We start from the raw sequence: 23,844 nt of genomic DNA, 5'->3' as shown, positions 1-23,844 counted from the left end.
TACCCACAATACCGTGCTCACAGTCAGGCCCTGGGTTAGGGTTAGGGTTAACCCTTACTAACTGTTAGTAGGCTATGTTTGCTATTGCTGAGATGCGTTTGTATCCTTAGAGGCCTTTTGTTTTCCTGCCTCAGACAATTAAAGTGTAGGCAAACTTGAAAACTATCACAGTCTGCAAGTTAAGGTGTTAATTGTAGTAGTAGTAGTAGATAGGCTTTATTTTGTTACTATACAGAAGTACAGCAATCACCCCGTCCGTACATATACAACATACAATACATATAATAAGACAGACATAACCGGATGACTGAGCACTATAGAGGGGGTAGAAAAGGGAAGAAACAAGAGGAGAGAGGAGGAGGGAAAAAAGTAGCTCCCGGACTGTGCTCTGTGTGGGAACGGAAAAACCCCCAGCAATTGTTAGGGATGAGGAATGACAGGGACCCGGTCTGTTTTCTTTCTTTTTTCTTTTTTTTTTTTTTTTTTTTTTTTTTTTTTTACAAATTCACATTCTGATGGATTTTTCTTATCATCTCCCAAATGTCCTCTGAGTAGTGCTGATTCTACTGCACTTTTTCAGAGCATGACATGTAATTTCTCATCTAAACCCTGGCATCTGTTTCCTCTGTTTCCTGGTGTCATGCAGACTGGGATTCACATTCAAAATAGTTATGAAAAATGCCTGCATCAGCATGTATGTGCACTAAAAAATACTTTCACAATAAATGTTACATAACTGCATCCCTGTTAAACTTCAACCTGTGTGTGCCCCCAGCTGTGGAATGCCCCCCTCTGTCTCAACCTGATGCATACCATAACTGCACGGAAGGAAACCGGAAATTCAACTCAACCTGTCACTTTAAATGCAACCCAGGCTTCCTAATGATAGGTTCACCAAAAGTTACCTGTGGGATCACTGGTGCTTGGAGTGGCCCAAGGCCTACTTGTACAAGTAATTAACTTAAGTTAAATACCTTTTTAAGAAAATAGTAATTTATTGCATAGGATCTGCTGTTTCTATATCTAAGTGATTCTGCTCTTACCTGGAAGTTACTATATTATTGGCAGCAGCAGCAATGGTCGTTGTAATAACCTGTTCTAAAAATAGAAATATAACTTTGAGTAGTATTGTATGACTGAGGATAAAACTGTTTTCTCAGGCTATAAACAAGCTCTGTTGGCTGTATTGGGGTGTGGAGTCTTCAGCACCTGCTGCTACATCTGTTTTTGCTGGATGAAGTGCAGAAAAAGTCAGTGTTTCTCAATTACAATTCACAGAAATAATGCAATGCAATGCAATCATATCGCAAGATCTCAATAATCTGTTCCTTTGCCCACAGGAAAGAAGCTTGCTCAAGAAAGGTCAGTTTTGAAACCTGGGTATTTTTACCAAGCTCCACCCATTTACTATGTTGAACTATGCTTATGTCCAGCATTTAATAAATAAATTAAAAGTATATAGATTTTGTCCTTTAAAATGCTAAATATATTTTACTGTAACTGTATACATCATCCAGTAAATAATATCAATGTTATTTTTAACAGGCAGCCGGAAGACGTGACAAGTCCATCCACTGAGGTGCAGGGATGAAGGGCAACCGGAAACCTAGTATATGTTTTAAAATAGATCTATTATCGGTCATATGTAACTTTATCATATTCATAGTGCACTATTACACAGGGCTGCAACTAACCATTGTTTTCATTGTTCACGAATCTACAGATTATTTTTCTCGATTAGTCTGTAGACGTAGTTTGTAAAGTGAACATCTTGAAAAAAGTCTTTTTTTGTCTGATCAACAGTCCAAAACCCTAATATAACCAGTTTGTTATCACAGAGGAGTGTTAAAAGCAGAAAGCTGCAACCAGTAAGTTTTGGGGCATTTTTGCTTAAATATTTCTTAAACAATTATTTGATTTGATTTGATTTCAACTAATTATTGCACTAATATACTGTATGGATATTAAGTGTGCACATGATAGTGCATGTTGTGTCAAAATGCTTGTATTTAATAACAGTAGCATTGTATATCTGTGGTAACTTTGTCAAAGACTACATTTAGTTAAATAAAATTATTAACACCAGTAGTGAGTGTCTCTAGTGTGTGACTGGGTGTATGTTCCCACTGGTGTGGTTTGGGTGATATTGTAGTGTTCTTCCTGAGAGGATGCTATGGTAAGTGATATTACAACATTTGACATTGGGACATTCACTGAGGGACAGTTAACACAATTTTTCTGTGAACTTCAGTCAAGTGGAGTAAATGCAATCACATGTGACGAGTGACTGAGAGATAGACAGATCATATGGTAGGACCTGTAAAATATCTGTTTCACATTTATACATGCATTAATACACTGTAAATTAATTCTTACATTCAATCTTTTTTCAGATGTTGCAAGAATCAGTAAATGTTAGACAAAGCCTGCATCACAGGGTGCTGATTGCTGTATTGATTGTACTTGTCCAAGGTAAGTCTGCATAATCCTATGAAAACTAAAATCTTTGCGTCACCAGTTCAATTTTGTTTGATCATTAATATATACCTAATGTTAGACCTGAGTAGTGGAGGAGGAGCGCAGGCATGGACCTACAGCTACAGCACCAGTCCAAACCGTAGATGGCTCGAGGCCCGCGAGTGGTGTCAGCAGCACTCAACAGGCATGGTGGTCATCCAGAACCAGGACGAGACTGACTTTCTCAACGAACTACTGCCATATCACTCCAAATATTATTGGATAGGCATCCTCAAAGTAAAAGGAATGTGGACCCGGATAGGAACCGAAGAGGTCGTGGGCGAAGAGAATCAGAATTGGGCACCAGCAGAGCCAGACAACATAGCAGGCCAATATTGTGTGGAGATGTATATTAAGAGGGACACTGACACGGCCAAGTGGAACAATGAGAAATGCACCAAAAAAAAGGGAACTGTCTGCTATACTGGTAAAACACTCTTATTTTGTTTCATGGACACATTTACTGACTCCAATATATTTATTGCATATGAGATCTCTCTCTGTATGTATGTAGTCTCATGCAAGCAGGATTCCTGCAGTGCCCATGCAGACTGTGTAGAGACCGTAGGGAACTACACGTGCCAATGCCATCCTGGTTTCCAGGGACCACGCTGTGAAGAAGGTGAGTAAACATTGTCATAATCTAAAAAAAAGCAATTAACTCTCTCTCTGTGATAAGTTGAATAACATATTTGTTTATTCTTCAATATCTTGGGTCAGCAATCACATGTGAACCCTTGCTGAATCTAGAACAAGGTTCTCACAACTGTTTGCATCCCTTTGGGTCCAATCGTTTCAATTCTTCCTGCCATTTCCACTGTGAGCTCGGCTTTCGGTTGGTAGGCGCGCCCCAGCTGCTATGCCAAGCCAGTGGACACTGGGACCACCCTGTTCCTCTGTGTCAAGGTATGGCCACTGCCTGTCAAACAATGTCAAAATTGTTATTTCAGATGTTAAAGTTACACAGAAAATATTTTTTTACTACCTGTCATAGCTGAACAGTGTCCAGTTTTGAACCACACCAAGATCAGTGGACGTAATATGAACTGCAGCCACCCCATTGCACCTTATAGCTACAACTCCACCTGTGAGATCAGGTGTGAAGAAGGCTATTGGCTCAGTGGACAGGACCATATACGATGTGACCATACAGGCCAGTGGACAGCCAGTGTCCCAACATGTTCAGGTGAAGTTATTGTCATTATCATTTTATAGTAAAATTAGACCAGATGATGTTTTAAATATTAGCCTTATCACAAATGAATGCTCTGTGAAGCCCTGTGTGAATGTCAATCGTGAAAATTTCTGCAAGTGTCACTTTTCATGTGACTTCCTTTTTTTGTAACACTCTTTTAATAAACTTATGGTCACCTTTTACTAATAGCTAATTAGCTGGACTCAATGTATAGTCACACCCTGGACAGACTGGACTGCAGGTCAGATGCAGGTCATATGTGTTAACACTTTACTTCACACTCATTTATGTCTGTATTTGGCAAACAACATTGTGGTTTAATGTGGGTGGAAAGTTGCTGTTTTCTTTGGCTATAAATTATGTCAGTGTGCTTATTCATGCCACTACTTTATGCTCATGCTATGTTTATAAAAACGTAGTCATAACACACGGCTGTTCAAGCTGACCGATTGATATCTATCCCACCACAGTGCAAAAGTGCTCCTCCATTTTCTTTCCAACGGGCAACATGACATGTGTGGACACTGTGGAGCCTTTCTCATTTGGCTCGGAGTGTAACTTCTCCTGCCAGGAAGGTTTCTACCTGATTGGGGAGAACACAATCACTTGTTTGGCCTCTGGAAATTGGAGCAAACCTACACCTACATGTGCAGGTAGGTTACCTTTATTATTTTTAGGATCAGTGCTTCCACAGTCCCCTGAAAGTGATACAAGTTTCCTGAAAATACATAAAAATGTTCACTCCTTTGATAGTGAAAAATGTTTTTTCTTTCACAGTGGTACTGTGCGACAGTCTGATGGTTCCACCTCATGCTTCAATGAAATGCCAAGATCCTCTAAGTGCATACAGCTATGGCTCAGTATGCACAGTCAAGTGTGAAGAGGGATTTGATCTGATTGGCACAAACATGACAAAATGTTTGTCACAGGGCAACTGGAGTCATGCACTTCCTCTTTGCCAGGGTATGACTACAGATGACTAATCACTTAAGTATACTGTAAATAAGTATGAAAACAGATACACTATCAGAACAAATGCTGCTCATTCTGTTCTCATTGCTCATCCATCTCAGGAGAGCAAGTCACTTTTTTTTCAATTTTTTTGTCTCTGTTTTCAAGCTAAGAGGTGCCATCCAATAAATTCTCCCCCTCATGGTTCCCTATCTTGCAATGACACGAATGGCTCCTTCAGTTTTGGTTCTAAGTGTGTCACAACATGTGAGGAGGGTTTCCTAATGAATGGAACAGCTGAATCTGAGTGCAACTCCCTGGGCATGTGGAGTGCTGATATCCCTCATTGCCAGGGTATAAAAAACATTTACATAAATTAAGATTACATTCTGGGATCTCCTTACCACATCTCTCTGAAATATCTTGCTGGTCTTTCCATCTTTCTGTTCCAGCTAGGAAATGTCCCACTCTGAACTTTCCCCCTCATGGCTCCTTTGTCTGCGCTGATCCTCATGGAGAGTTCAGTTTTGGTTCTCATTGCACAACAGCTTGTGAGGAGGGTTTTGTCCTGAATGGTACAGCTGACACAGAATGTACTTCTGTGGGCACCTGGAGCACAAACATCCCACGTTGCTTGGGTAAAAAAAAATTACAATCCCTGTATCATAATCTGTTAATCACAAAACAACAGAGGAGCAGTTCATTTAAAGGTTTAGATGGCTTGACTTTACTTCTTTACCCTGTACAGCTCTTTAATATTCCTCCTTTTGCATGTTCACCTCCAGCTAGGAGATGTCCCAATCTGAACTCTCCCACTCATGGCTCCTTAGCCTGCTCTGATCCCCATGGAGTGTTCAGTTTTGGCTCTCAGTGCAACTCAACATGTGAGGAGGGTTTTTTCCTGAATGGAACTGCTGTGACAGAGTGTACCCCTGTGGGCATTTGGAGCACAGAAATACCTCACTGTCCTGGTAATGTGAGATTTATACATTTATTTGTATCACAATCAACACACTGGAAATACCTTGACTGTAAGCTTTTGTGATTCAGATGATGTAGATTACTTGGTCTAAAGCTGATGATTCTACATTATGTTTTATGGTTATATACACTACAGCACGCCCATGCCCCCTACTGGTTAAGGCTCCACAACATGGGACAGTGAACTGCAGCCATCCATACTCCTTGTTCAGCTATGGCTCCCACTGTGACTTCGAATGCAATGAGGGTTTCTTGCTGAGAGGGATATCAGCTACGACATGCAACAAATCAGGCGAATGGAGTCAGGACGTACCCACCTGCCAGCGTGAGTGAAATTTACACTGAACAACACTTACATAAAAACACAAAACCAGAGTTACCTTGTTGTTCTGTAATTACAATGTCTGTCTGCACCTCAGCCCATATCCAGCGGAGTTTTCTGCTGTCATTATCTGCTGATCATAAACCAACAGAAGAGCCTTGCACTCACTTCATAAAGCTGTTAAATATCTCTTTCTTTCCTTTTCATTGTTCACCTTCCAGCTAAGAGATGTCCCACTCTGAACTCTACCCCTCACGGCTCCTTAGCCTGCTCTGGCCCACATGGAGCATTCAATTTTGGCTCTCACTGCATGTCCACCTGTGAGGAGGGTTTTGTCTTGAATGGGACAGCCGACACAGAGTGCACCTCTGTGGGCACCTGGAGCACAAACATCCCACGTTGCTTGGGTAAAAAAAAAATTACAATCCCTGTATCATGATCTGTTAATCACAAAACAACAGAGGAGCAGTTCATTTAAAGGTTTCGATGGCTTGACTTTACTTCTTTACCCTGTACAGCTCTTTAATATTCCTCCTTTTGCATGTTCACCTCCAGCTAGGAGATGTCCCAATCTGAACTCTCCCACTCATGGCTCCTTAGCCTGCTCTGATCCCCATGGAGTGTTCAGTTTTGGCTCTCAGTGCAACTCAACATGTGAGGAGGGTTTTTTCCTGAATGGAACTGCTGTGACAGAGTGTACCCCTGTGGGCATTTGGAGCACAGAAATACCTCACTGTCCTGGTAATGTGAGATTTATACATTTATTTGTATCACAATCAACACACTGGAAATACCTTGACTGTAAGCTTTTGTGATTCAGATGATGTAGATTACTTGGTCTAAAGCAGATGATTCTACATTGTGTTTTATGGTTATATACACTGCAGCACGCCCATGCCCCCTACTGGTTAAGGCTCCACAACACGGGACAGTGAACTGCAGCCATCCATACTCCTTGTTCAGCTATGGCTCCCACTGTGACTTCGAATGCAATGAGGGTTTCTTGCTGAGAGGGATATCAGCTACGACATGCAACAAATCAGGCGAATGGAGTCAGGACGTACCCACCTGCCAGCGTGAGTGAAATTTACACTGAACAACACAATACCAGAGTTACCTTGTTGTTCTGTAATTACAATGTCTGTCTGCACCTCAGCCCATATCCAGCGGAGTTTTCTGCTGTCATTATCTGCTGATCATAAACCAACAGAAGAGCCTTGCACTCACTTCATAAAGCTGTTAAATATCTCTTTCTTTCCTTTTCATTGTTCACCTTCCAGCTAAGAGATGTCCCACTCTGAACTCTACCCCTCACGGCTCCTTAGCCTGCTCTGGCCCACATGGAGCATTCAATTTTGGCTCTCACTGCATGTCCACCTGTGAGGAGGGCTTTGTCTTGAATGGGACAGCCGACACAGAGTGCACTTCTCAGGGCTCATGGAGCACCGATATTCCACATTGCTTCGGTAAAGAATAATTACAAATCCCTGTTTCATAATCTGTTGATCATAAATCAACAGAGAAGCAGTTAATTTAAGGGTTTAGATGGCTTGACTTTACTTCTTTATGTGCACTTCTTAACTATCTCTCCTTTTCCCTGTTCACCTTCAGCTAAGAGATGTCCCATTCTGAATTCTCCAACTCATGGCTCCTTAACCTGCTCTGATCCCCATGGAGCGTTCAGTTTTGGCTCTCAGTGTAAATCAACATGTGAGGAGGGTTTTGTCTTGAATGGAACAGCTGATACAGAGTGTACCTCTGTGGGCACATGGAGCACAGAACTATCTCACTGTCTGGGTAATAAATCATATATGAGAGAGCCGAAATAGAGACTTGAAATATATTCCCTTCATTCATTACTATAAACTTGTATTTAAAATGTGTTTTTATGTGTCCAAGCATTCATTGATGAACTAATTAGCATAATTAGCTATGCCATTAACCCATATGAAGGGTTTGGCCTTGGTGGAAAATACCCCTTCCTCCACTTTGACTCAGATGATGAGGGTTATTTGATGTGAAGGTGATGGTTATATATTTTATCCACAGCACGCTCATGCCCCCTACTGGCCAATGCTCCACAACATGGGAGCATGAACTGCAGCCATTCGTATTCCCCTTTTAGTTATGGCTCCCGCTGTGACTTTGAATGCAATGAGGGCTTCTGGATGAGAGGAACATCAGCTACAACATGCAACAACTCAGGCCACTGGAGTCCAGATGTGCCCACCTGCCAGCGTGAGTCCCTACTGCCCAGCATTACCATAAATTCCTCTGTTATTGGATCAGCTGATTTTATTACATTTACTGTTCTTCCCAGCTGTACAGTGTGAGGTCATCCATCCCCTGTCTTTACGTCTGTCAATGGAATGCTCCCATCCCCTGGGGAATTTCAGCTTTGACTCCCAGTGTCGTTTCACCTGTAAAGAGGGGTTCTTTCTAAATGGCACAGCGGTGCTGATTTGCTCCTCAACTGGATTGTGGAGTGATACACTTCCTACCTGCATAGGTAAATACATTTTTTGACTGACTGAATAAAATTACAGTTGTCTTTGACATGACAAATATTTGTGATATATGGGTGGTGGATTAGTGAATTAGATTAATGAATGGGCTATCTAAAACAGCAGTTATGCTAGCGACCCTGAGAGGCTGTACTTAGGGCTTTGCACTAAATGTGACTTGTCTGCATGCTGACATGCTCACAGTGACAATATTAACGTACTGATTTTAAGCAGGTGTAATGTTAACCATGTCGCCCATTTTAATTTAGCATGTTAACATATTAACATTTGCTAATCAGCACAAACACAAAATACAGCAGAGACTGGTGGAAATACCATCAGTTTTGCATGTATTTGGTCATAAAGCAAAGTGTTGGACTAACTGAAATTTTGACCTGATGGTTATCAGGTGATCAACAAAGTGATTACAATTCATCCTGAGGGGGTCATGAGTATGTTTGCCAAATTTTATTTAACAGGTTTTGAGGAATTAAACACAAAAATTAAATGTGAACCTCATGTTGGTATAAAGGAAAAGTCAGGGGCATTCTTCCTCAAGACAAGTGTCTGTACACAATTTTATGGCATTTCAGCCAATGGTTGTGCTGAGATATTTCAGTCTGGACCAAAGTACATACAGGATGGCTAAAAAAACACCAATAAAATAATGATCTGCTGATAAAGAAACATGCCACGATGATAAAACCAAAAGGATGAAAGCTTGTATTGACTGTGATCTTCATGTGTTCCAGTGGAGGGATTGCCAGTGGGGTCTGCCTTGTTGCTGTACACTGGCGTAGGAGCAGCCACTGCTATCGTGCCACTTGTCCTGATAGGACTGGCTTTGGGGATGATGAGACTATTCAAAAAAAAAGGTGAGACCTGCTGTAATGATGCTGCACAGTTACAAACATTAACATTGATTGTGTTGCACAAACTGGATATTAATAATTGTAACCTTTGCTCCGTCCAGAAACTCCAATGATCGCTGATGAAGATGGGGCATGGGAGCAGCAAGAGAATCCAGCATTTGAGTTATAACAGTTTTGTTTGTTTATTTTGTGTTTTCAATTCTGTAGCAAATAATGTCAAATACATTTGAGCTTGCTTTTATGATACATAGCTTGCTAGTAATGATATGATACTGGTATCAAAAGATCCTTGTTGGATTGAATTTCAAATTAGTAGATCCTTAATATATAAGATGCATACCTTTAAAAATGAATACCTGTTATTAATGCCTAATGCACACTCAGTATAGCTTTTGTATTGTTTCCTGCTTGCATATTACTTAAATCTTCTTCAATGTCAATAAATTCTGAAACACCATTGTATGCCTCTAAATCATCAACTTAATCACCAATACCTCACATCAAAACAAGGAAAGCTGCCATGATGGCGCCCCTTTGTTTGGCAGTCTTTTCAACAATGTTAAGTGTCAAATGGTTCAGTATGGGGTCAGTTTACCCACATTGACCTCCTCCATAGGAACTAACTCTGTGGGGTCAATTGGGACAGAGTGGCAGAAAACCTCTGAGATTGCCAAACCACCACACATTGTCAGTTTAGCACATTTAGCAGCCAGAAAGCTCCTGTCACTGAGTGGTGAGGATGTGATCTATTATCAGTCTCTGCTCAATGTGTCACACTGGGCACTGATTCCACATTGAGGGGCAATTTACTACCCACTCAGGATGTAACATATTCCATTTTATGGATGATATACATTTTACTTCCCCTAATTTACTGTATGGCTGTCTTTTGTATAGATTGGTTCCCATCTGTGCCAATAATGCACCAGAAATATGCCACCAGACTTTAAATGTGTGCTGCAAATGGCCAAGAGGATCTTCAGCAAAGCATGTGCATCTGTCTTGGCGCTGCAACAGCGTGAAGCCAATTATAGTGGTTAAAAGACAGAGGGTTTGTGGCCTGTGGTTGGCATGAAGGGTGCAATAAATTACTGAACTGTTGACAGGAAACTGTTTGGCTACCGTCAGAATAATAATGAGGTTATTGCTACCTGCTGTGACCGTATGATCATGGTTTGATCATTTTTCTCATCCCACCCACTGCTGCTGGCAACCATATATGTGTGCCAACTGCGCACAGAAAGGGAAAAGGCCCTGCAGGTGACCACCTTGGCTTCCGTCCCTGATATTTAAGTCTGACTTTTCTCCCTTCCTTTACCTCAAAGGATACAGGGAAATGCATCATGATACTTCAGTCCATACAACAAAGAGTGTTGTTCCTCCTAACACGAGTGTGCCACATGCCAGCAGACACTTAGAGCAGATACAGACACAGATACAAAGTCAGACTCAAAGAAACACACACACACAGTATACTCTGCTGCACATTTCTTTAGCTCTGGTTGGCAGTAGCATACCTTGGTGACAGACAGTTAGATTGTTCCTGACCATTGACTTGCGCTCTCTGCTCTAGAAGGTCTGATTTCATAGTGGGAAATATGAGATGGGTCCAGGAGAGGGTTCATGGCTGGGGCAAGGAGGCACTCCATATAGTGGGGCTTCATATCTCTGTGTCACCCTGGGCATTCTCCCCTGACACAGCTTTCAGCCCCTCCGTTGTCTGAAGCCCCCTCCCTGGGTTTTCTCAGCCTGCCTCCCCAGGATTGGTGCATTCCAGCTGGGCACAGTGCCTGGGTGGTCCCCTCCCTCCCGTCCTCTTTGATTGGAGGAAGGAAAAGGCAGAAAAATGCAGCAAAGGCCTTTGACCGCGAGGAGCACAATGTGAGCGTTGATGATGGCGGCGTGGATGTGATGCTTACCTGCCACTGACCCATACTGCTGTCATAGCCCAGCATTTACAATCTGATGATCCACCCAACAGCCAGAGGAAGATGCCTTGCTGACCTGTCACCTAGATTGGACTGATAAGGACTGAGGATGGACTGACCTGGCTCCAACCCTCAGCACAAATACCCCATCTTCATAATAAATCTGTCGGAGCTTTATACTCACAACGCCACACTTCATACTGGACTGATTCACTGTACCATAACCATTATTTATTGATCATTGTTGATTCGCTCAAAATGAACAGCATACACACAGTGTGAGAATAAATACAAATACACACTCAAACAGCTATTTACATTAAAATGCAATTATAATCTCATAATCTAACATTCAAACATAGTGGGAGATGTCTGACAGTATCATGCATACACAGGTGACTTTTTAAGATCCTGTGTTGTACAGTGGGGTAGTAAAGCATAAGAGTGTGCATGTTTATATGGAGGTGCCTGATTACCACTGATTTACAGTGTATTGCATGGTATCACAGTGTACCCATATCCCCATGGCAGTAATTTTGCACCCACATCCTCAGCTACCTTGTGCATGGTCTGGACAGACACATACTGTGGCCAGAGAGCAATGCTGAGCGAAGGAGATGAACCTCACTGAGTCTGGTGTCTACTTTCAGGAGGCGAAGTATGAGTCCTGCATGGAGTAGAGGCGGTCAATAGGAGTGAGTAGAGAAGAGTCACCCAGAGACAGACAGTCGCTATCAGTCACAGGACAAAAGTGGTCTTGGTCCATGTCACTGTAGAGGCCCTTGTAACCTAAAAAAGACACATATCGCTGATCATTGGATAATCAGAGATTAAGCTGATCATCTTTTGGGTTGAGTTAAAATATAACCCCCCATAAATCAATTATGTTTTGCAAATAAACCTTTCAACTAGCCCCATACTAAAAGGGAAATTTGAGTTATTCTGCAGCACAAAGACCGAAGAAAAACCCTGAGGAAAAAAATCCTATGCCTAGCTAACTGGGATCCGAATAAATAAGTAAATTTACCACTGTTGTACATTTAAAATAATAATATCATGACTGATAACATATCCTCAAAAATGAAGTCATTAAATTGCTATAGTCACACTGGGGCTTTGCGTCATGGTTTGACAGCGCTGAGGTCTTTACCGTAGGGGTGCATGTGATCCCCTGGCATCTGAGGTGGGGTCAGGCCCTGTCTGAAGGGGTCCATGTCATAGTCCTGCTGCTCCAGCGTGGTGAGTCCCATCTGTTGCTGCTGCTGCTGCTGCTGCTGCTGCTGAATGTGGGAGTAAGCGGACCCCAGGCGCTCCAGCTCAGAGGTCAAACCACGGGAGGGCACTAGGGAGCAGAGGAGTCACACAGGAGATCATGCTTACTGGTGTCTATGAATGTCTTTGTTTTGGTGAACTTTCAACCTTCATGTTATCTACTCACAGACTTTTGATGCTATCAAAACTTTTAAAAATCTGTCAGAAATCTTTTAACAAAACAGAATCTCCCACTTTTAAAATATTTATTTTGTTACTTTTGTCTACTGAAACACATTAAAATGTTAAAAACAGCTTGGATGAAGATTTAGTACACATGCAGCATTTTCTTACTAATTGATTTCCCTTCACTGAGAAGGAAGGGGTGTATCTAACTTTATATTAACTACACTGAGTAATGTGGTATATATGTGGATGTATTAAAATACTTAGTATAATACTTGTGTGATGTGATGGGTGTTCACGCTGCTCCTGAGTCTGCTGCTGCTCCTGCTGCTGCTGCTGTCTCCTGGCCAGTTTCTTCATCTAAAAAGACATCAAAGCTCACAAACAGGCCTACTGTAAAGTTCCCTTTCACTCCACAGCCCCTCTGCCACCCAGGCATATGAGTGTGTTCATTCAATTGCAAAGTATTAACAGTGGGGTAAAGGACATCTTTCAGTGGAGGAGGGAAACCACACATGAGCCCACTTTGCGAGGAAATATGGGGTTTAATCTACAGTGATCTTGCAATGAGATGTCATCAGTTTCCTGTATGAGGAGATAACCAGGCTGATTTCCACTCTGGCATACAAACACGGTGCAGAAAGAGTTCTTTTATTAGGAGCGCATATGACTGTGTGTGTGTGTGTGTGTGTGTGTGTGTGTGTGTGTGTGTGTGTGTGTGTGTGTGTGTGTGTGTGTGTGTGTGTGTATGTGTGCACTTTGTATTACTTTGGCTCTTTGGTTCTGGAACCAGACCTGCACAACCCGAACACTCAGACCAGTCTCTGCTGCCAAGGTCTCCCTTACCTTGGATTAAGATTCAGGGGCAAGAATAGAAAAAAGAAAGAAAGAAAGAAAGAAAGAAAGAAAGGGAGGGTAAAAAAGGAAAATAGAAAGGCAGAGGTCAGTTGAAAGGTAAAAAATCACTTCACCAATCCACCATCCAGGAGGAAAAGATAAAACATTTATGAAATGTATTTTTAAGAAAATAACAGAATACTTTCCAAACATCTTTTCTTTTTGATTTTTGTTGTTGGTATTTTTAAAGTCAAGTTTGGTTTTTGAGGATTTCAACAGTATAATTATGGCTATTTTTACCATACTATACCATTATATTCCAGCCACATTTCTGAGCTCAATTATTGAAATTTCATTCTTCCTGAAATCAGATTTAGGGGTTTTCTGTTCACATTCTGAGGTAGAAATTTACTGCCATACAAGGTATTTATTTGACAGTTTTAGTAACTTTTCAGATGAAGATGTGACACTATGGATAATAAAACAAGATTTAAAATACAAAATACTGTTGCTGTTAAATCAAAATTAAAAATTAAATCAGTGGTTTCCAACCTTTTTGACTTTTGATGTCTTACAAAAAGCAGTGTGTAGTCAGGGTCACATCTCAGATGTTAATGAATTGTTAACAGCTCCACCAAAAAGTGATTTTGCTCTCTAAACTTCTCACATGTTTTCATCTCATTAAATGTTCAAATGATCCAATATTTCACCAGAAAAAGGCCATACACTAAAAACATATTTTTGTATGAGGACTTTGTTTTTTCTTTTTTCCTCTCCCATTAATCATCTCATGACCCCTCAGGTGTATCTGGTGACCCTGTGGCGGAGCCTGACCCCTATGGAACCACTGGACTACACTAGCCAACTGTATATAGCTGTATAAGTAATTCAAACTAGCTCTACCTGCAGCAGCTACAAGAGTAACATACTGCTTATAACTGATGCTTCAGTATTAATAATCTAATGATGTCATATATCATAATATATCAGTAAAAGGGACCAAACCACTACTTTTACTGCAAAACTTTAAGTGCATTTTGCTGCTTACACTTAAGTAGTAGTGCTCTTACTTAAGTAAAAATTTTCCCTTTTACTTGTAAGGGAGTATTTTTAAATTACTGTATTTTTAATTTTACTGGAATAAAGGATCTGAATTTTTTACCACCACTGTCTGTATCCACACACATATCTACAGCACCTTTAAACAGATTGGTGAAGGCAAGATAAACACTCTACCTTTCGGCAAGGCTTGGATGAGACCTCAAAGGAGGCTTTAAAGATCCGCCTTTGTTGAGTGGTCAAAATAGTGCGAGGCCTTTTGGGACGTTTGCTCTCTGGGTCTTCTGATCTAATTCGTCTGCCAGAAACCCTCCCAGATTCCTCCACCTCTTCGTCATCATCATCACTTTTCCCTAGACACAGGCAGACATGTTTGAAAAGTAAATATATGCACACACCCACACAAAATAAAGAACCTGAGTAACAGAATGTGCTTGAACCATTCATAATCATGCACATTACAAGCAGAAAAAAGGCTTTTATCTATGTCTTCAACTATCTTGACACCACATTCTATTGTCTCTTTGTAGCCTTTTTTTTTTTTTAAAGCAGCCAACAACAACACTAAACCCAAGCTGTATGTGTGTACATGTTTTAACAGACACACACATACTGTTCACCTGTGTCAGAGGAAGTCGGGCTGGCCAGACACTGGTGGTAGTCCTCTCTGGCACACAGTAGCTGTCCCTCCCTGAGGACACAGTGGTCTCCAGTCTGCAGGCGGCAGGAACACACACTGCAGGTGAAGCAGCGCAGGTGGAACACAGCGGCTCCTGCACGCATCACCAGCTCTGCAGGAGAGATGGCCTCCGCACAGCCCCCACAACGCACCGCAAACAGACTGGACAGAGGGACAGAAGGGTAAAGATGGGGGTGGATCGGGGAGGGGGTGGGGGGGTGGGGTTAAGGGAGGAAATAGAAATTGTAAGACTTCAGTAAATAACAGAGAGTAATGCTTTTGTTTGGCTGACTGGAGTTTAAATACAAACTCAAGCAGCCCTCATCAGTTAGAAGGGACTCTATAAAAAAAATGCTTGAGGAATGTTGCTGAGTCGATCTGTCACTCAAAACTGCTGCCAGCCTCTTCCCCTCACCCTGACTTTTCCCCTCTCCTCCTCCTTCTCCTCCTCCTCTTCTTTCCCCGGCCACTCAGACACATACCCTTAGCATGGCGGGTGTGCGTCTTAGCACCTGGCAACAAGGACTGGTGGGCTTAGCCTCAGAGACTGTTGCCGTGGCTCCGGCTGCCGTGTCCGAGGCTGTGCTCCTGGGGAGGCAGCAGAAAAGCTCTCGGCAGGCCATGGCTCCAGGCAGAGGGGGGGAATCAGATGTCCCGGTGGGAGAGGCTGAGCCACTGGTCCCAGGAATTATCCGCGGAATTATCCCTAAGTCTGCTTAACCAGAACGGGACAAAGACAGAGCCAGCCCCAAGCAGCATGACCATTGTCCGCTGGCTGGCACCGCAGCATTTTGGGTCTGTCACGCAGGATGATGCGTCATCATTCTGGAGCTGCCGTTGTCTCCAGACCTGACTGGGTCACCAGACCATCAGCCCAGAGGCATGAGAAAGTGACAGCTTCTTCCCCTTTTTTCTTGTTTTCACGTAACATACTGCATGTGGCCCATTACTGATATTGTGAAGATGGAAAAACTGAAGCGATGTAAAGTTTGGTTGTATACTGCTCAGCACAAGTGTAGTATGTTACTCTTGAACAAATTATGAAATAAAAAAACGTAAATATTAGATACTTGATATTTATTGGGACACATACAGCTATGTGCCCCAGTGCAGAAATAACAAGCTGCAGCAGTCATAGCTGTTTTATAAAGAAAAAGTGAAACAAAATTTTAATAAAAATAATGACACTGTTCATTTTGGTATTTTATGCCCTTGTTTTTAGAAATCAGATGGGAATCATGAGAAGGTGCAATTGCTTTATCAGAAGCTTTTTCATTCATAAATCCTGTTCTACAAGTTAGTATATGCATAAAAAATTATCATTAAAGTCACATTAACTTTCAAATGAAACAAACATTGCATTTGACTTCACTTTGGATATACTCAAGAGCCCAATATTTACAAGCAAACAAAAACTCAGACTAAACATAAAGCAAACACACATCCCTGTCAAAAGGCCTGGAGATGCAACATCCCAAAGCCAAACATTGCTGGGACCTCTTGCTGTGGGGTCGCTGGGGAAACGGTAAAGCCCCTTCCGAGAAGCTCAGGAGGGTCAGCCGGTCTGCTTGACCCATCCGAGCCGTCTGTCCCACGGACTCAATGGTATGTGCTTTAATATGGCCAACATGCTGTCTGTGGTATGTGCATTCCTGTGGCAACAGAGGATGCAACACTGAAATATTTTAAAGGAAGTGTGGCAGGGAAAATACCCGGAATGTTTCTGGGTTTCTGTGAGGCAGCAAAGCAGCTACTTAATGTCTTGATATGATGCTAATGTTAAATGTCAGTGAAGAAGAAGCATTAATGTTCATGTTTCGAGAATTGCTTTTCCATTACACGCCTCGTCCAGTTCATCTTATTATGCCGAGTACTCTTAAGTGTTGTTAATGCAAAGGTAAGAGTACCTCCAATACTTATGGAGCAGCTCATGGTGTTTAATATTTCAGAGTTTCCGTTGACATGATTGGCTTAGAGGCCCTGCCAGCTGAGCGGGAACACTCAGTCACGCTGCATGGCAATTAGTGACAAGATCATTACAGCAAAATAAGTCAGCAACATTCAGCGCTCTTCCACACTGACACAACCTCTCTCAAGGTAGATGCACTGTATAACAAGATGAGTCTCTCTCTCGCTCTCTCTCTCTCTCTCTCTCTCTCTCTCTCTCTCTCTCTCTCTCTCTCTCTCTCTCTCACACACACACACACACACACACACACACACACACATACACACACACACACACACACACACACACACACACACACACACACACACACACACACACACACACACATTGTTCTTGCCCTGACTTCAGTGCTGACCTTTGGTAGTCAGGCAAAAAGACTGCTGGTCTAGTGGACATGCAGAGAGACAGATCCTGTTTCTGGATCAGGTTAACCTGGATCTTTTGCCGAACACACACCAACAGAGGCGAGTCAGAGGAGAGTCAGATACAGATCTGCAGGTCAAGTGTACCACCAGTCACACTGATGTATTTTGACATACTGATCTGACGACCAATCTGCTGTCCGGTCCACCTGTCCACTGAACCATTCAGTCAATCTAACCCGACTGACAGTCCAACCAACCTAAATATCACATTGTCAGATAGAATGAATTACAGCACAGTTTGTTGTGTGTATTGTGTCCACCAACTAGAGGTCAGGCAATACATTATGTTTCTTCTCAGGTTTTCAAAAATATAAGAGTAAAAATAGAGAAAATATAAGAATGATTTCATTGTGTAACTCACACATGCACATACAGAATAGTCCATATAATTGTAAAATCTGCTAAGCCCACATTTTAGAAATTGCATCATTAGAAGTTGTCATTAAGTCTGATAAATTGATAAAGTTGTTATCATGTGGAACTCGAACTTCACTTATGAACAGGGAGTTTTTCATATCTTAGATTAACCAATGGCACGTGCTGCCTGGTTAGTTAACAGCTGTAAGTCATGAGCATGTGTATTGTACACAATTATAAAGCCTGAGTGCAACAGAGTTACTACAATTGATGAACATGGAGGAGCCTGCACACATGAACACCAGACAGGGGAAACAGAAGTGTAAAGCATAAAATCAAATGTCTTGCTTGCCGCAGTGGATGCTGCTTGTGATGATATAACAGCAGATAACAGCGGCATATAAGACAATTCTTCCCCAGCTGCATTGCTAAGTAGAGTATTAGGTATGAGGCCGATGAGAATCTGTGGCTGAACAGACAGGATGGACAGGATTCCCTGCACAGTAACTTTATTTTCTTACTATACTGCTGCATACAGTGGGCCTATATGTTTTGTTTCAGTTTTCAGTTTTTCCCTGTTTATTGTATTGTGTTGTGTGACCGATGCAGGGAAATAAAACGTTTTTTCCTCACATTAAATGTAAATCTAAGTGTTCCTTACAAAGTGGAAAGTGAAACCTTACACTCTTAAAAACGACATCTGAAGAGTACTTTGATATACAATAGCAAACAACTTACTGATTTTTTTCATGGACACAATAACTTAATTTTGACACATGAATTAAACGTTTTGGGAGAGTTACAGCCTTGTGCAGGTCAACTATAGCGTTTCTGCGCATATTAGCTGTTTTTGTTGTTAAAATGTTAAGGTGTCAGTCTGATAGATAGTGCTGATGACTTTCATGACTCTTTGTAAATTGGATTTAGGATTTATAAAAGCATCAGTTACTGATGCTCTGAATCACATTGTCTGTTTATTATTATTATTATTAGTAGGAGTAGTAGTAGTAGTAGTAGTAATAGTAGTTGTATTATTATTATTATTATTATTATTATTATTATCATTATCATCATCATTATTATTATTATTATCATCATCATTAGTGTTATTATTATTATTATTACTGTTATTATTATTATTATTATTATTATTATTATTATTATTATTATTATTATTATTATTATTATTATTATTATTTCTGAAACATTTTAAACTCTTTGCCCCTTTATATATGCATTCATCTTCCTGATGCCTTTTAATTCACTGGGGGTAAATCTTTATCAAACATTTTGGCATCTTATCTACATGAACCTTCTACATGTTCTGGCATAAAGTGATACAATAATCAAGACATATGAAATAATTTGTCGCCTGGATTCAAGCAGAGTCTCTTGGATTGAAAATTCATCAGCAAACACTGATGAATTTGGAGTGAAGAGGAATAGCACAACATGAACTGTATGCACAACTTTGTTTAGGTGATTCAAACACTGGCGTTATTGTCTTGTAGCTTCCATGAAAAGACGACTGATTACACACGAGCAATGAAAAAACAAGGCGAGATTCAGACAGAAGATACAGCATGTGGTAGACAAATGTTGTCACAGTATGGAATAATTTGTCACTTCTGAGCTGGCTTCACACCAATCGACTCTGCGTTTGCACGGCGAGAGAATTACTGGCACAATTTTAAAGCCCTCATCATGGACAACAGTGGTGCTCATGTGTTATAGGGTGCCATAACCCCAGACAGCACAGCAAGGTGGGGGAAGATGGGGTGGGGGGGGGGGGGTTCGCAGGGAGGTGGAGATGTGAGACCTCAGAGGCGGAGCTTTGGCACCAGGCCTCCTGCTAATTGGTCAGGTCAGATATCTCATGGTCGGCTGGGCGTTGTCCCATTGCTCCACACAGGAGCTGCTGTGAGTAGAGCTTTCCAGATGCCACAGCACATAACGCCAGGGCTCATGGAGCGCACTGTCCACCAAAATAAGTTCACACCATCCTCAGCATCTCTCTTGAAGGGATGCGCCAGACCTTCTGACATATGGCTCAACTCCCCTAATTACCTCTCAAACCTGCTCTCTTCTCTGTGTTTTAGCCAACTGCTATCATCTACGTTTATCCTGCTAAGTACTTTGAATTGTGTGGTTTTACAAGACTCCACTCTGATTTTCATTTATCCATTAAAATATGACTTAATATGTTAATATTAGTGCTTGGTCATCATAAAAATGGTATATTATACTGTTCTGCTGACAGATAATGTACTTGTGAAGGTACAAAGCCTTAGATATCACTACAGTGTAATTTAAGTCAACATGATGGTGATGAGTTAGTTGGGACTAAGGAGAGTGAGTGTAACTACCGCTTGTTTCTCTGTTTGCTTGGCAGAACAACCATCACTAAATTGTTCAGAAATAACGTGAGCTGCTGCCTGTTGGGGTGGGCAGTTTTTATCTTGGCTCTTGTTTAGGTGAGAGCATGTTTTGGAGGAAAGTTGAGAGGATGAGGTGGATAGGAAGAAGCCAGGCGATGGGTGATGGTGGGAGTTTTGGGAAGGGGGGTGTGGGGGTGGGGGGGTGGGGTATTGCCTCATTGGCGACACCATATGTTGTCCCCAGCTTGCAGTTGCCACACCAATGGGCCTCAAAATTTTAACACATTTTGACAATGTGTCAGTTGAGCTCTACCCCTGATTGCGTGGTGGTGTATGTGTGTGTGAAGGTGTGATCGTGCTGTTTTGTTTGTGTGTGTGTGTGTATGTGTGTGTGTGTGTGTGTGTGTGTGTGTGTGTGTGTGTGTGTGTGTGTGTGTGTGTGTGTGTGTGTGTGTGTGTGGTTGGATGTACACTATAGTGCAATACTGTTCTCACATTCCAGCTCCCTCACCATCCCTCCCTCCTACAGTCACCTTGTTCTCTTAGTGGACTGTGCCAAGTTCCCTGGAAGTCAACTAACACCATACATGTACATATACACAACAGTGTGCCATATATTTTAAATGTTCCAACAGTAAGTAGGAACAGAGGCCAGCAAGTTAATGCACAAAGATATGTTTCCTTCTTTCATAGTTTCTTTGTCAGTATTTATCAGAAATGCACACACACACACACACACACACACACATACACGCATTCTTAGTCAAGGTCAGATCTTAGACATGCTCTGTAGTGAAATTGGCTTAATACACTATGCTTTTTGCTTTTTGGTTCCAAGCTGTAAAATACCATTAAAAAAAAGCCTATATCAAAATATGATTTAAAAAAATCCCAAACTAAATATGAGCAAAAATGTAAAATACAAATATATGTATTTACATTGACACATAGGCTATAATATGGAATTGTATAGCCTATAACTGCAAAAATGTAGAACTAGAAAGCAAAAATTTGATAATAATAAATCTGCATCAATTTTCATCACAGGCAAGGATGAAAATGTCAAAAAATTGACAAAAAAGTAACTTTTCACCAAAAAAAATGTAACTAATATATCTTCAAATGGGATACGGTCATATGATTTTAGAGGCTCATAAGAAATAGCTAGTTGTATTTTACTGTAGATGAATAGATATTTTTTGATGAAGATATTTAAATTAAAGGATAAAATATAACATATAATATGTGAAACTACAATATATTTTATATTCAGTATTCAATGCAAATATGAAAATGGTCAGAGCTGAAACATAGATTACCGTGTATTTTAAGTGTTTTACGATTTTTGAGCTGTAACATCAAGTGTACCCAAAACAAGCACAGACAGGTGGAGATGCTCACTCACTCGGCATAGTCCCGCTTGCAGTAAAGTTTTCGGTCCCGCAGAAAGCAGGAGTTGGTCAGCGCGTCTCCGCACGCCGCGCATCGCACACACTCCTCATGCCAGAGGCCGTCAGTGACTCTGAGCAGGAATCTGTCTCTAATCAGCCGGTGGCATCCGGCACACACGGCCCTCTGATCCATATCTGCAATGATTGCAATGATGGCACATCATTCAATTACAACACTTTTCCAATGATCAGGACGCAGATGGCTGATTTGACTGAGACAAACTGAACTGACATCAACATTTGACTCTAACTCGTTATAATATGAGGGAAAAGTGTGAATAAGTGTGCAGTTTGTTTATTTAAAAGTATGTAATGTATTTCACTTGCTTAGTGATCATGTGCCAAAAAGTGTAGTAAAAATGCAATATCGCATGGGAGAAAAAAGAAAATTGTGTCTAAATCTTAAAAGAAAATAGATAATATTATAAAATAAATCAAGTGTACCTAAAGATACTGCCGGTTCATCCACCATTGCTGTCATCTGAAGAAACATTGTGAAATATATTTTTCATTAAGGACATGAATATTCGAAACAAAATTAAAATAAGTCATTAAAGTTCACAGTCCATCCATACCTGTACAATGCGAGCTTGCTGGCGGTAGAAAAGTGTCTTACTCCCAGATCGTCTCAGAGCATCTCCTGCGCTCAAAGTCCGGCTGCAACTTGCTGCTCCGAGCGGTGAGATGCGCGTCAAAGTTTGTGCTCAGAGCTTCCGACGACCTCTCTGAGTCCACTGTTATCGACGATTTAGGCCATCTATCAATTATCCTATTAGAAGTGAACGGGAAAGAGTAAGAGAGAGAGAGAGAGAGAGAGAGAGAGAGAGAGAGAGAGAGAGAGAGACTTCCTCCATGTGCAGGTGCAGGTTAACTCTCTCTCCCTTTCTTTTTCCCTGTCTCCTTTTCTCTCTCTCTCTCTGTCTGCCCTACATGCTCAATGCCACAAAGTTTCCAGAGAGGCACTTTCTTTCATTACAACCCAATAATGCAAATAGTGTTCAACAAATAAAGTGCATATAGATAGATAGATAGATAGATAGATAGATAGATAGATAGATAGATAGATAGATAGATAGATAGATAGATAGATAGATAGATAGATAGATAGATAGATATTGATATTTGAGAGTCAAAAACAAATAGGAAGCCTATTTCGTCTGATTTAAAAAATATATTTTTAATATACATTTTTGAAAAATATGTAATCTTGTTTCAAAAATATTTTAAACATAAGAATTTTAGTACAGCAATGTATTAACATGTGAGCCTCATAATATTCTTATTATATCTGTAATAAGCCAGTATTAGCCATATCGGTCATGCTCTACTATGTTCAATATCAATTTTCAATATCCGACAACAGTACTCCATATCATTTTTCACATTTACATCATTTACACCATCGCAGGTTTTTGTTGTTGAAATGAACTTCTCTGGTGTTGAGGCCTGTAAGTGAAGGAGGAGGATGTTGGAATCTGTGCATAGACAGAAATAAAACATACTTTGAAGCAGCATCTTTCTTTTCATGTGAACACTTCGCGGACGCCATCTAGTGTCCGCGCATGGAAATACATAGAAGACTGATGAACAACCTTACACAGTGCTTCTCAGCTGTTTCTGCCCCAAAAATGTAAAACGTGGGCTGTCAAGATTGTTTACATTTGACAACATAGATATATGTCAAAGAATGTTGGTCTCCTATTAAAATGATTTTAATTGTTGATTGATATTTTCTAATGTATTTGTGTGTCCCCTGAGCTAAACTCTAAAATAATGTCTACTGTGTTGTTTTAGTTGCATAATAAAATGAAATACATACATTACATTAAACATTAGATACAATAAGTAAATGCTCATTTGTGCTTTTTGGTGATTTGATGCTATTAAAATGGTTGAGATTGCATATTTTGATCAGTTCATGTAAAATAACAATCTGTGATGGACAGTTTTATAACATACAATTTTAAAAAAGGACAATACAA

At 40.9% G+C, this 23,844-nt stretch overlaps 2 protein-coding genes across 2 annotated transcripts; one reads left to right on the top strand and one right to left on the bottom strand.

The window, feature by feature from the left end:
- The first annotated feature begins 2,393 nt into the window (after window positions 1–2,393).
- selp (selectin P) lies at window positions 2,394–9,741 on the top strand. The gene is made up of 20 exons (XM_053322957.1): window positions 2,394–2,472; window positions 2,558–2,944; window positions 3,032–3,139; window positions 3,238–3,423; window positions 3,512–3,703; window positions 4,183–4,365; window positions 4,490–4,675; window positions 4,832–5,017; window positions 5,116–5,301; window positions 5,449–5,634; window positions 5,781–5,969; window positions 6,188–6,373; window positions 6,522–6,707; window positions 6,854–7,042; window positions 7,247–7,432; window positions 7,578–7,763; window positions 8,016–8,204; window positions 8,287–8,475; window positions 9,223–9,345; window positions 9,444–9,741. Exons 1-20 carry the CDS (start codon window positions 2,394–2,396, stop codon window positions 9,509–9,511), a joined length of 3,570 nt encoding a protein of 1,189 aa, XP_053178932.1. The 3' UTR covers window positions 9,512–9,741.
- A 1,956-nt stretch (window positions 9,742–11,697) lies between these two features.
- lmx1a (LIM homeobox transcription factor 1, alpha) lies at window positions 11,698–21,995 on the bottom strand. Its single transcript, XM_053322384.1, has 7 exons — window positions 21,817–21,995; window positions 15,224–15,444; window positions 14,781–14,956; window positions 13,476–13,553; window positions 12,983–13,067; window positions 12,421–12,612; window positions 11,698–12,059 (listed from the first exon to the last, which is right to left on the bottom strand). The coding sequence occupies exons 1-7, from the start codon at window positions 21,993–21,995 to the stop codon at window positions 11,917–11,919; spliced, it is 1,074 nt and encodes a 357-aa protein (XP_053178359.1). The 3' UTR covers window positions 11,698–11,916.
- Window positions 21,996–23,844: the final 1,849 nt, after the last annotated feature.

Source organism: Scomber japonicus, chromosome 7, assembly GCF_027409825.1.
Source record: "Scomber japonicus isolate fScoJap1 chromosome 7, fScoJap1.pri, whole genome shotgun sequence".
Classification (NCBI taxonomy): Eukaryota; Metazoa; Chordata; class Actinopteri; order Scombriformes; family Scombridae; genus Scomber; species Scomber japonicus.
The sequence above is the reverse complement of the archived record's forward strand: the minus strand, read 5'-3'. Positions and strand labels throughout refer to the sequence as shown.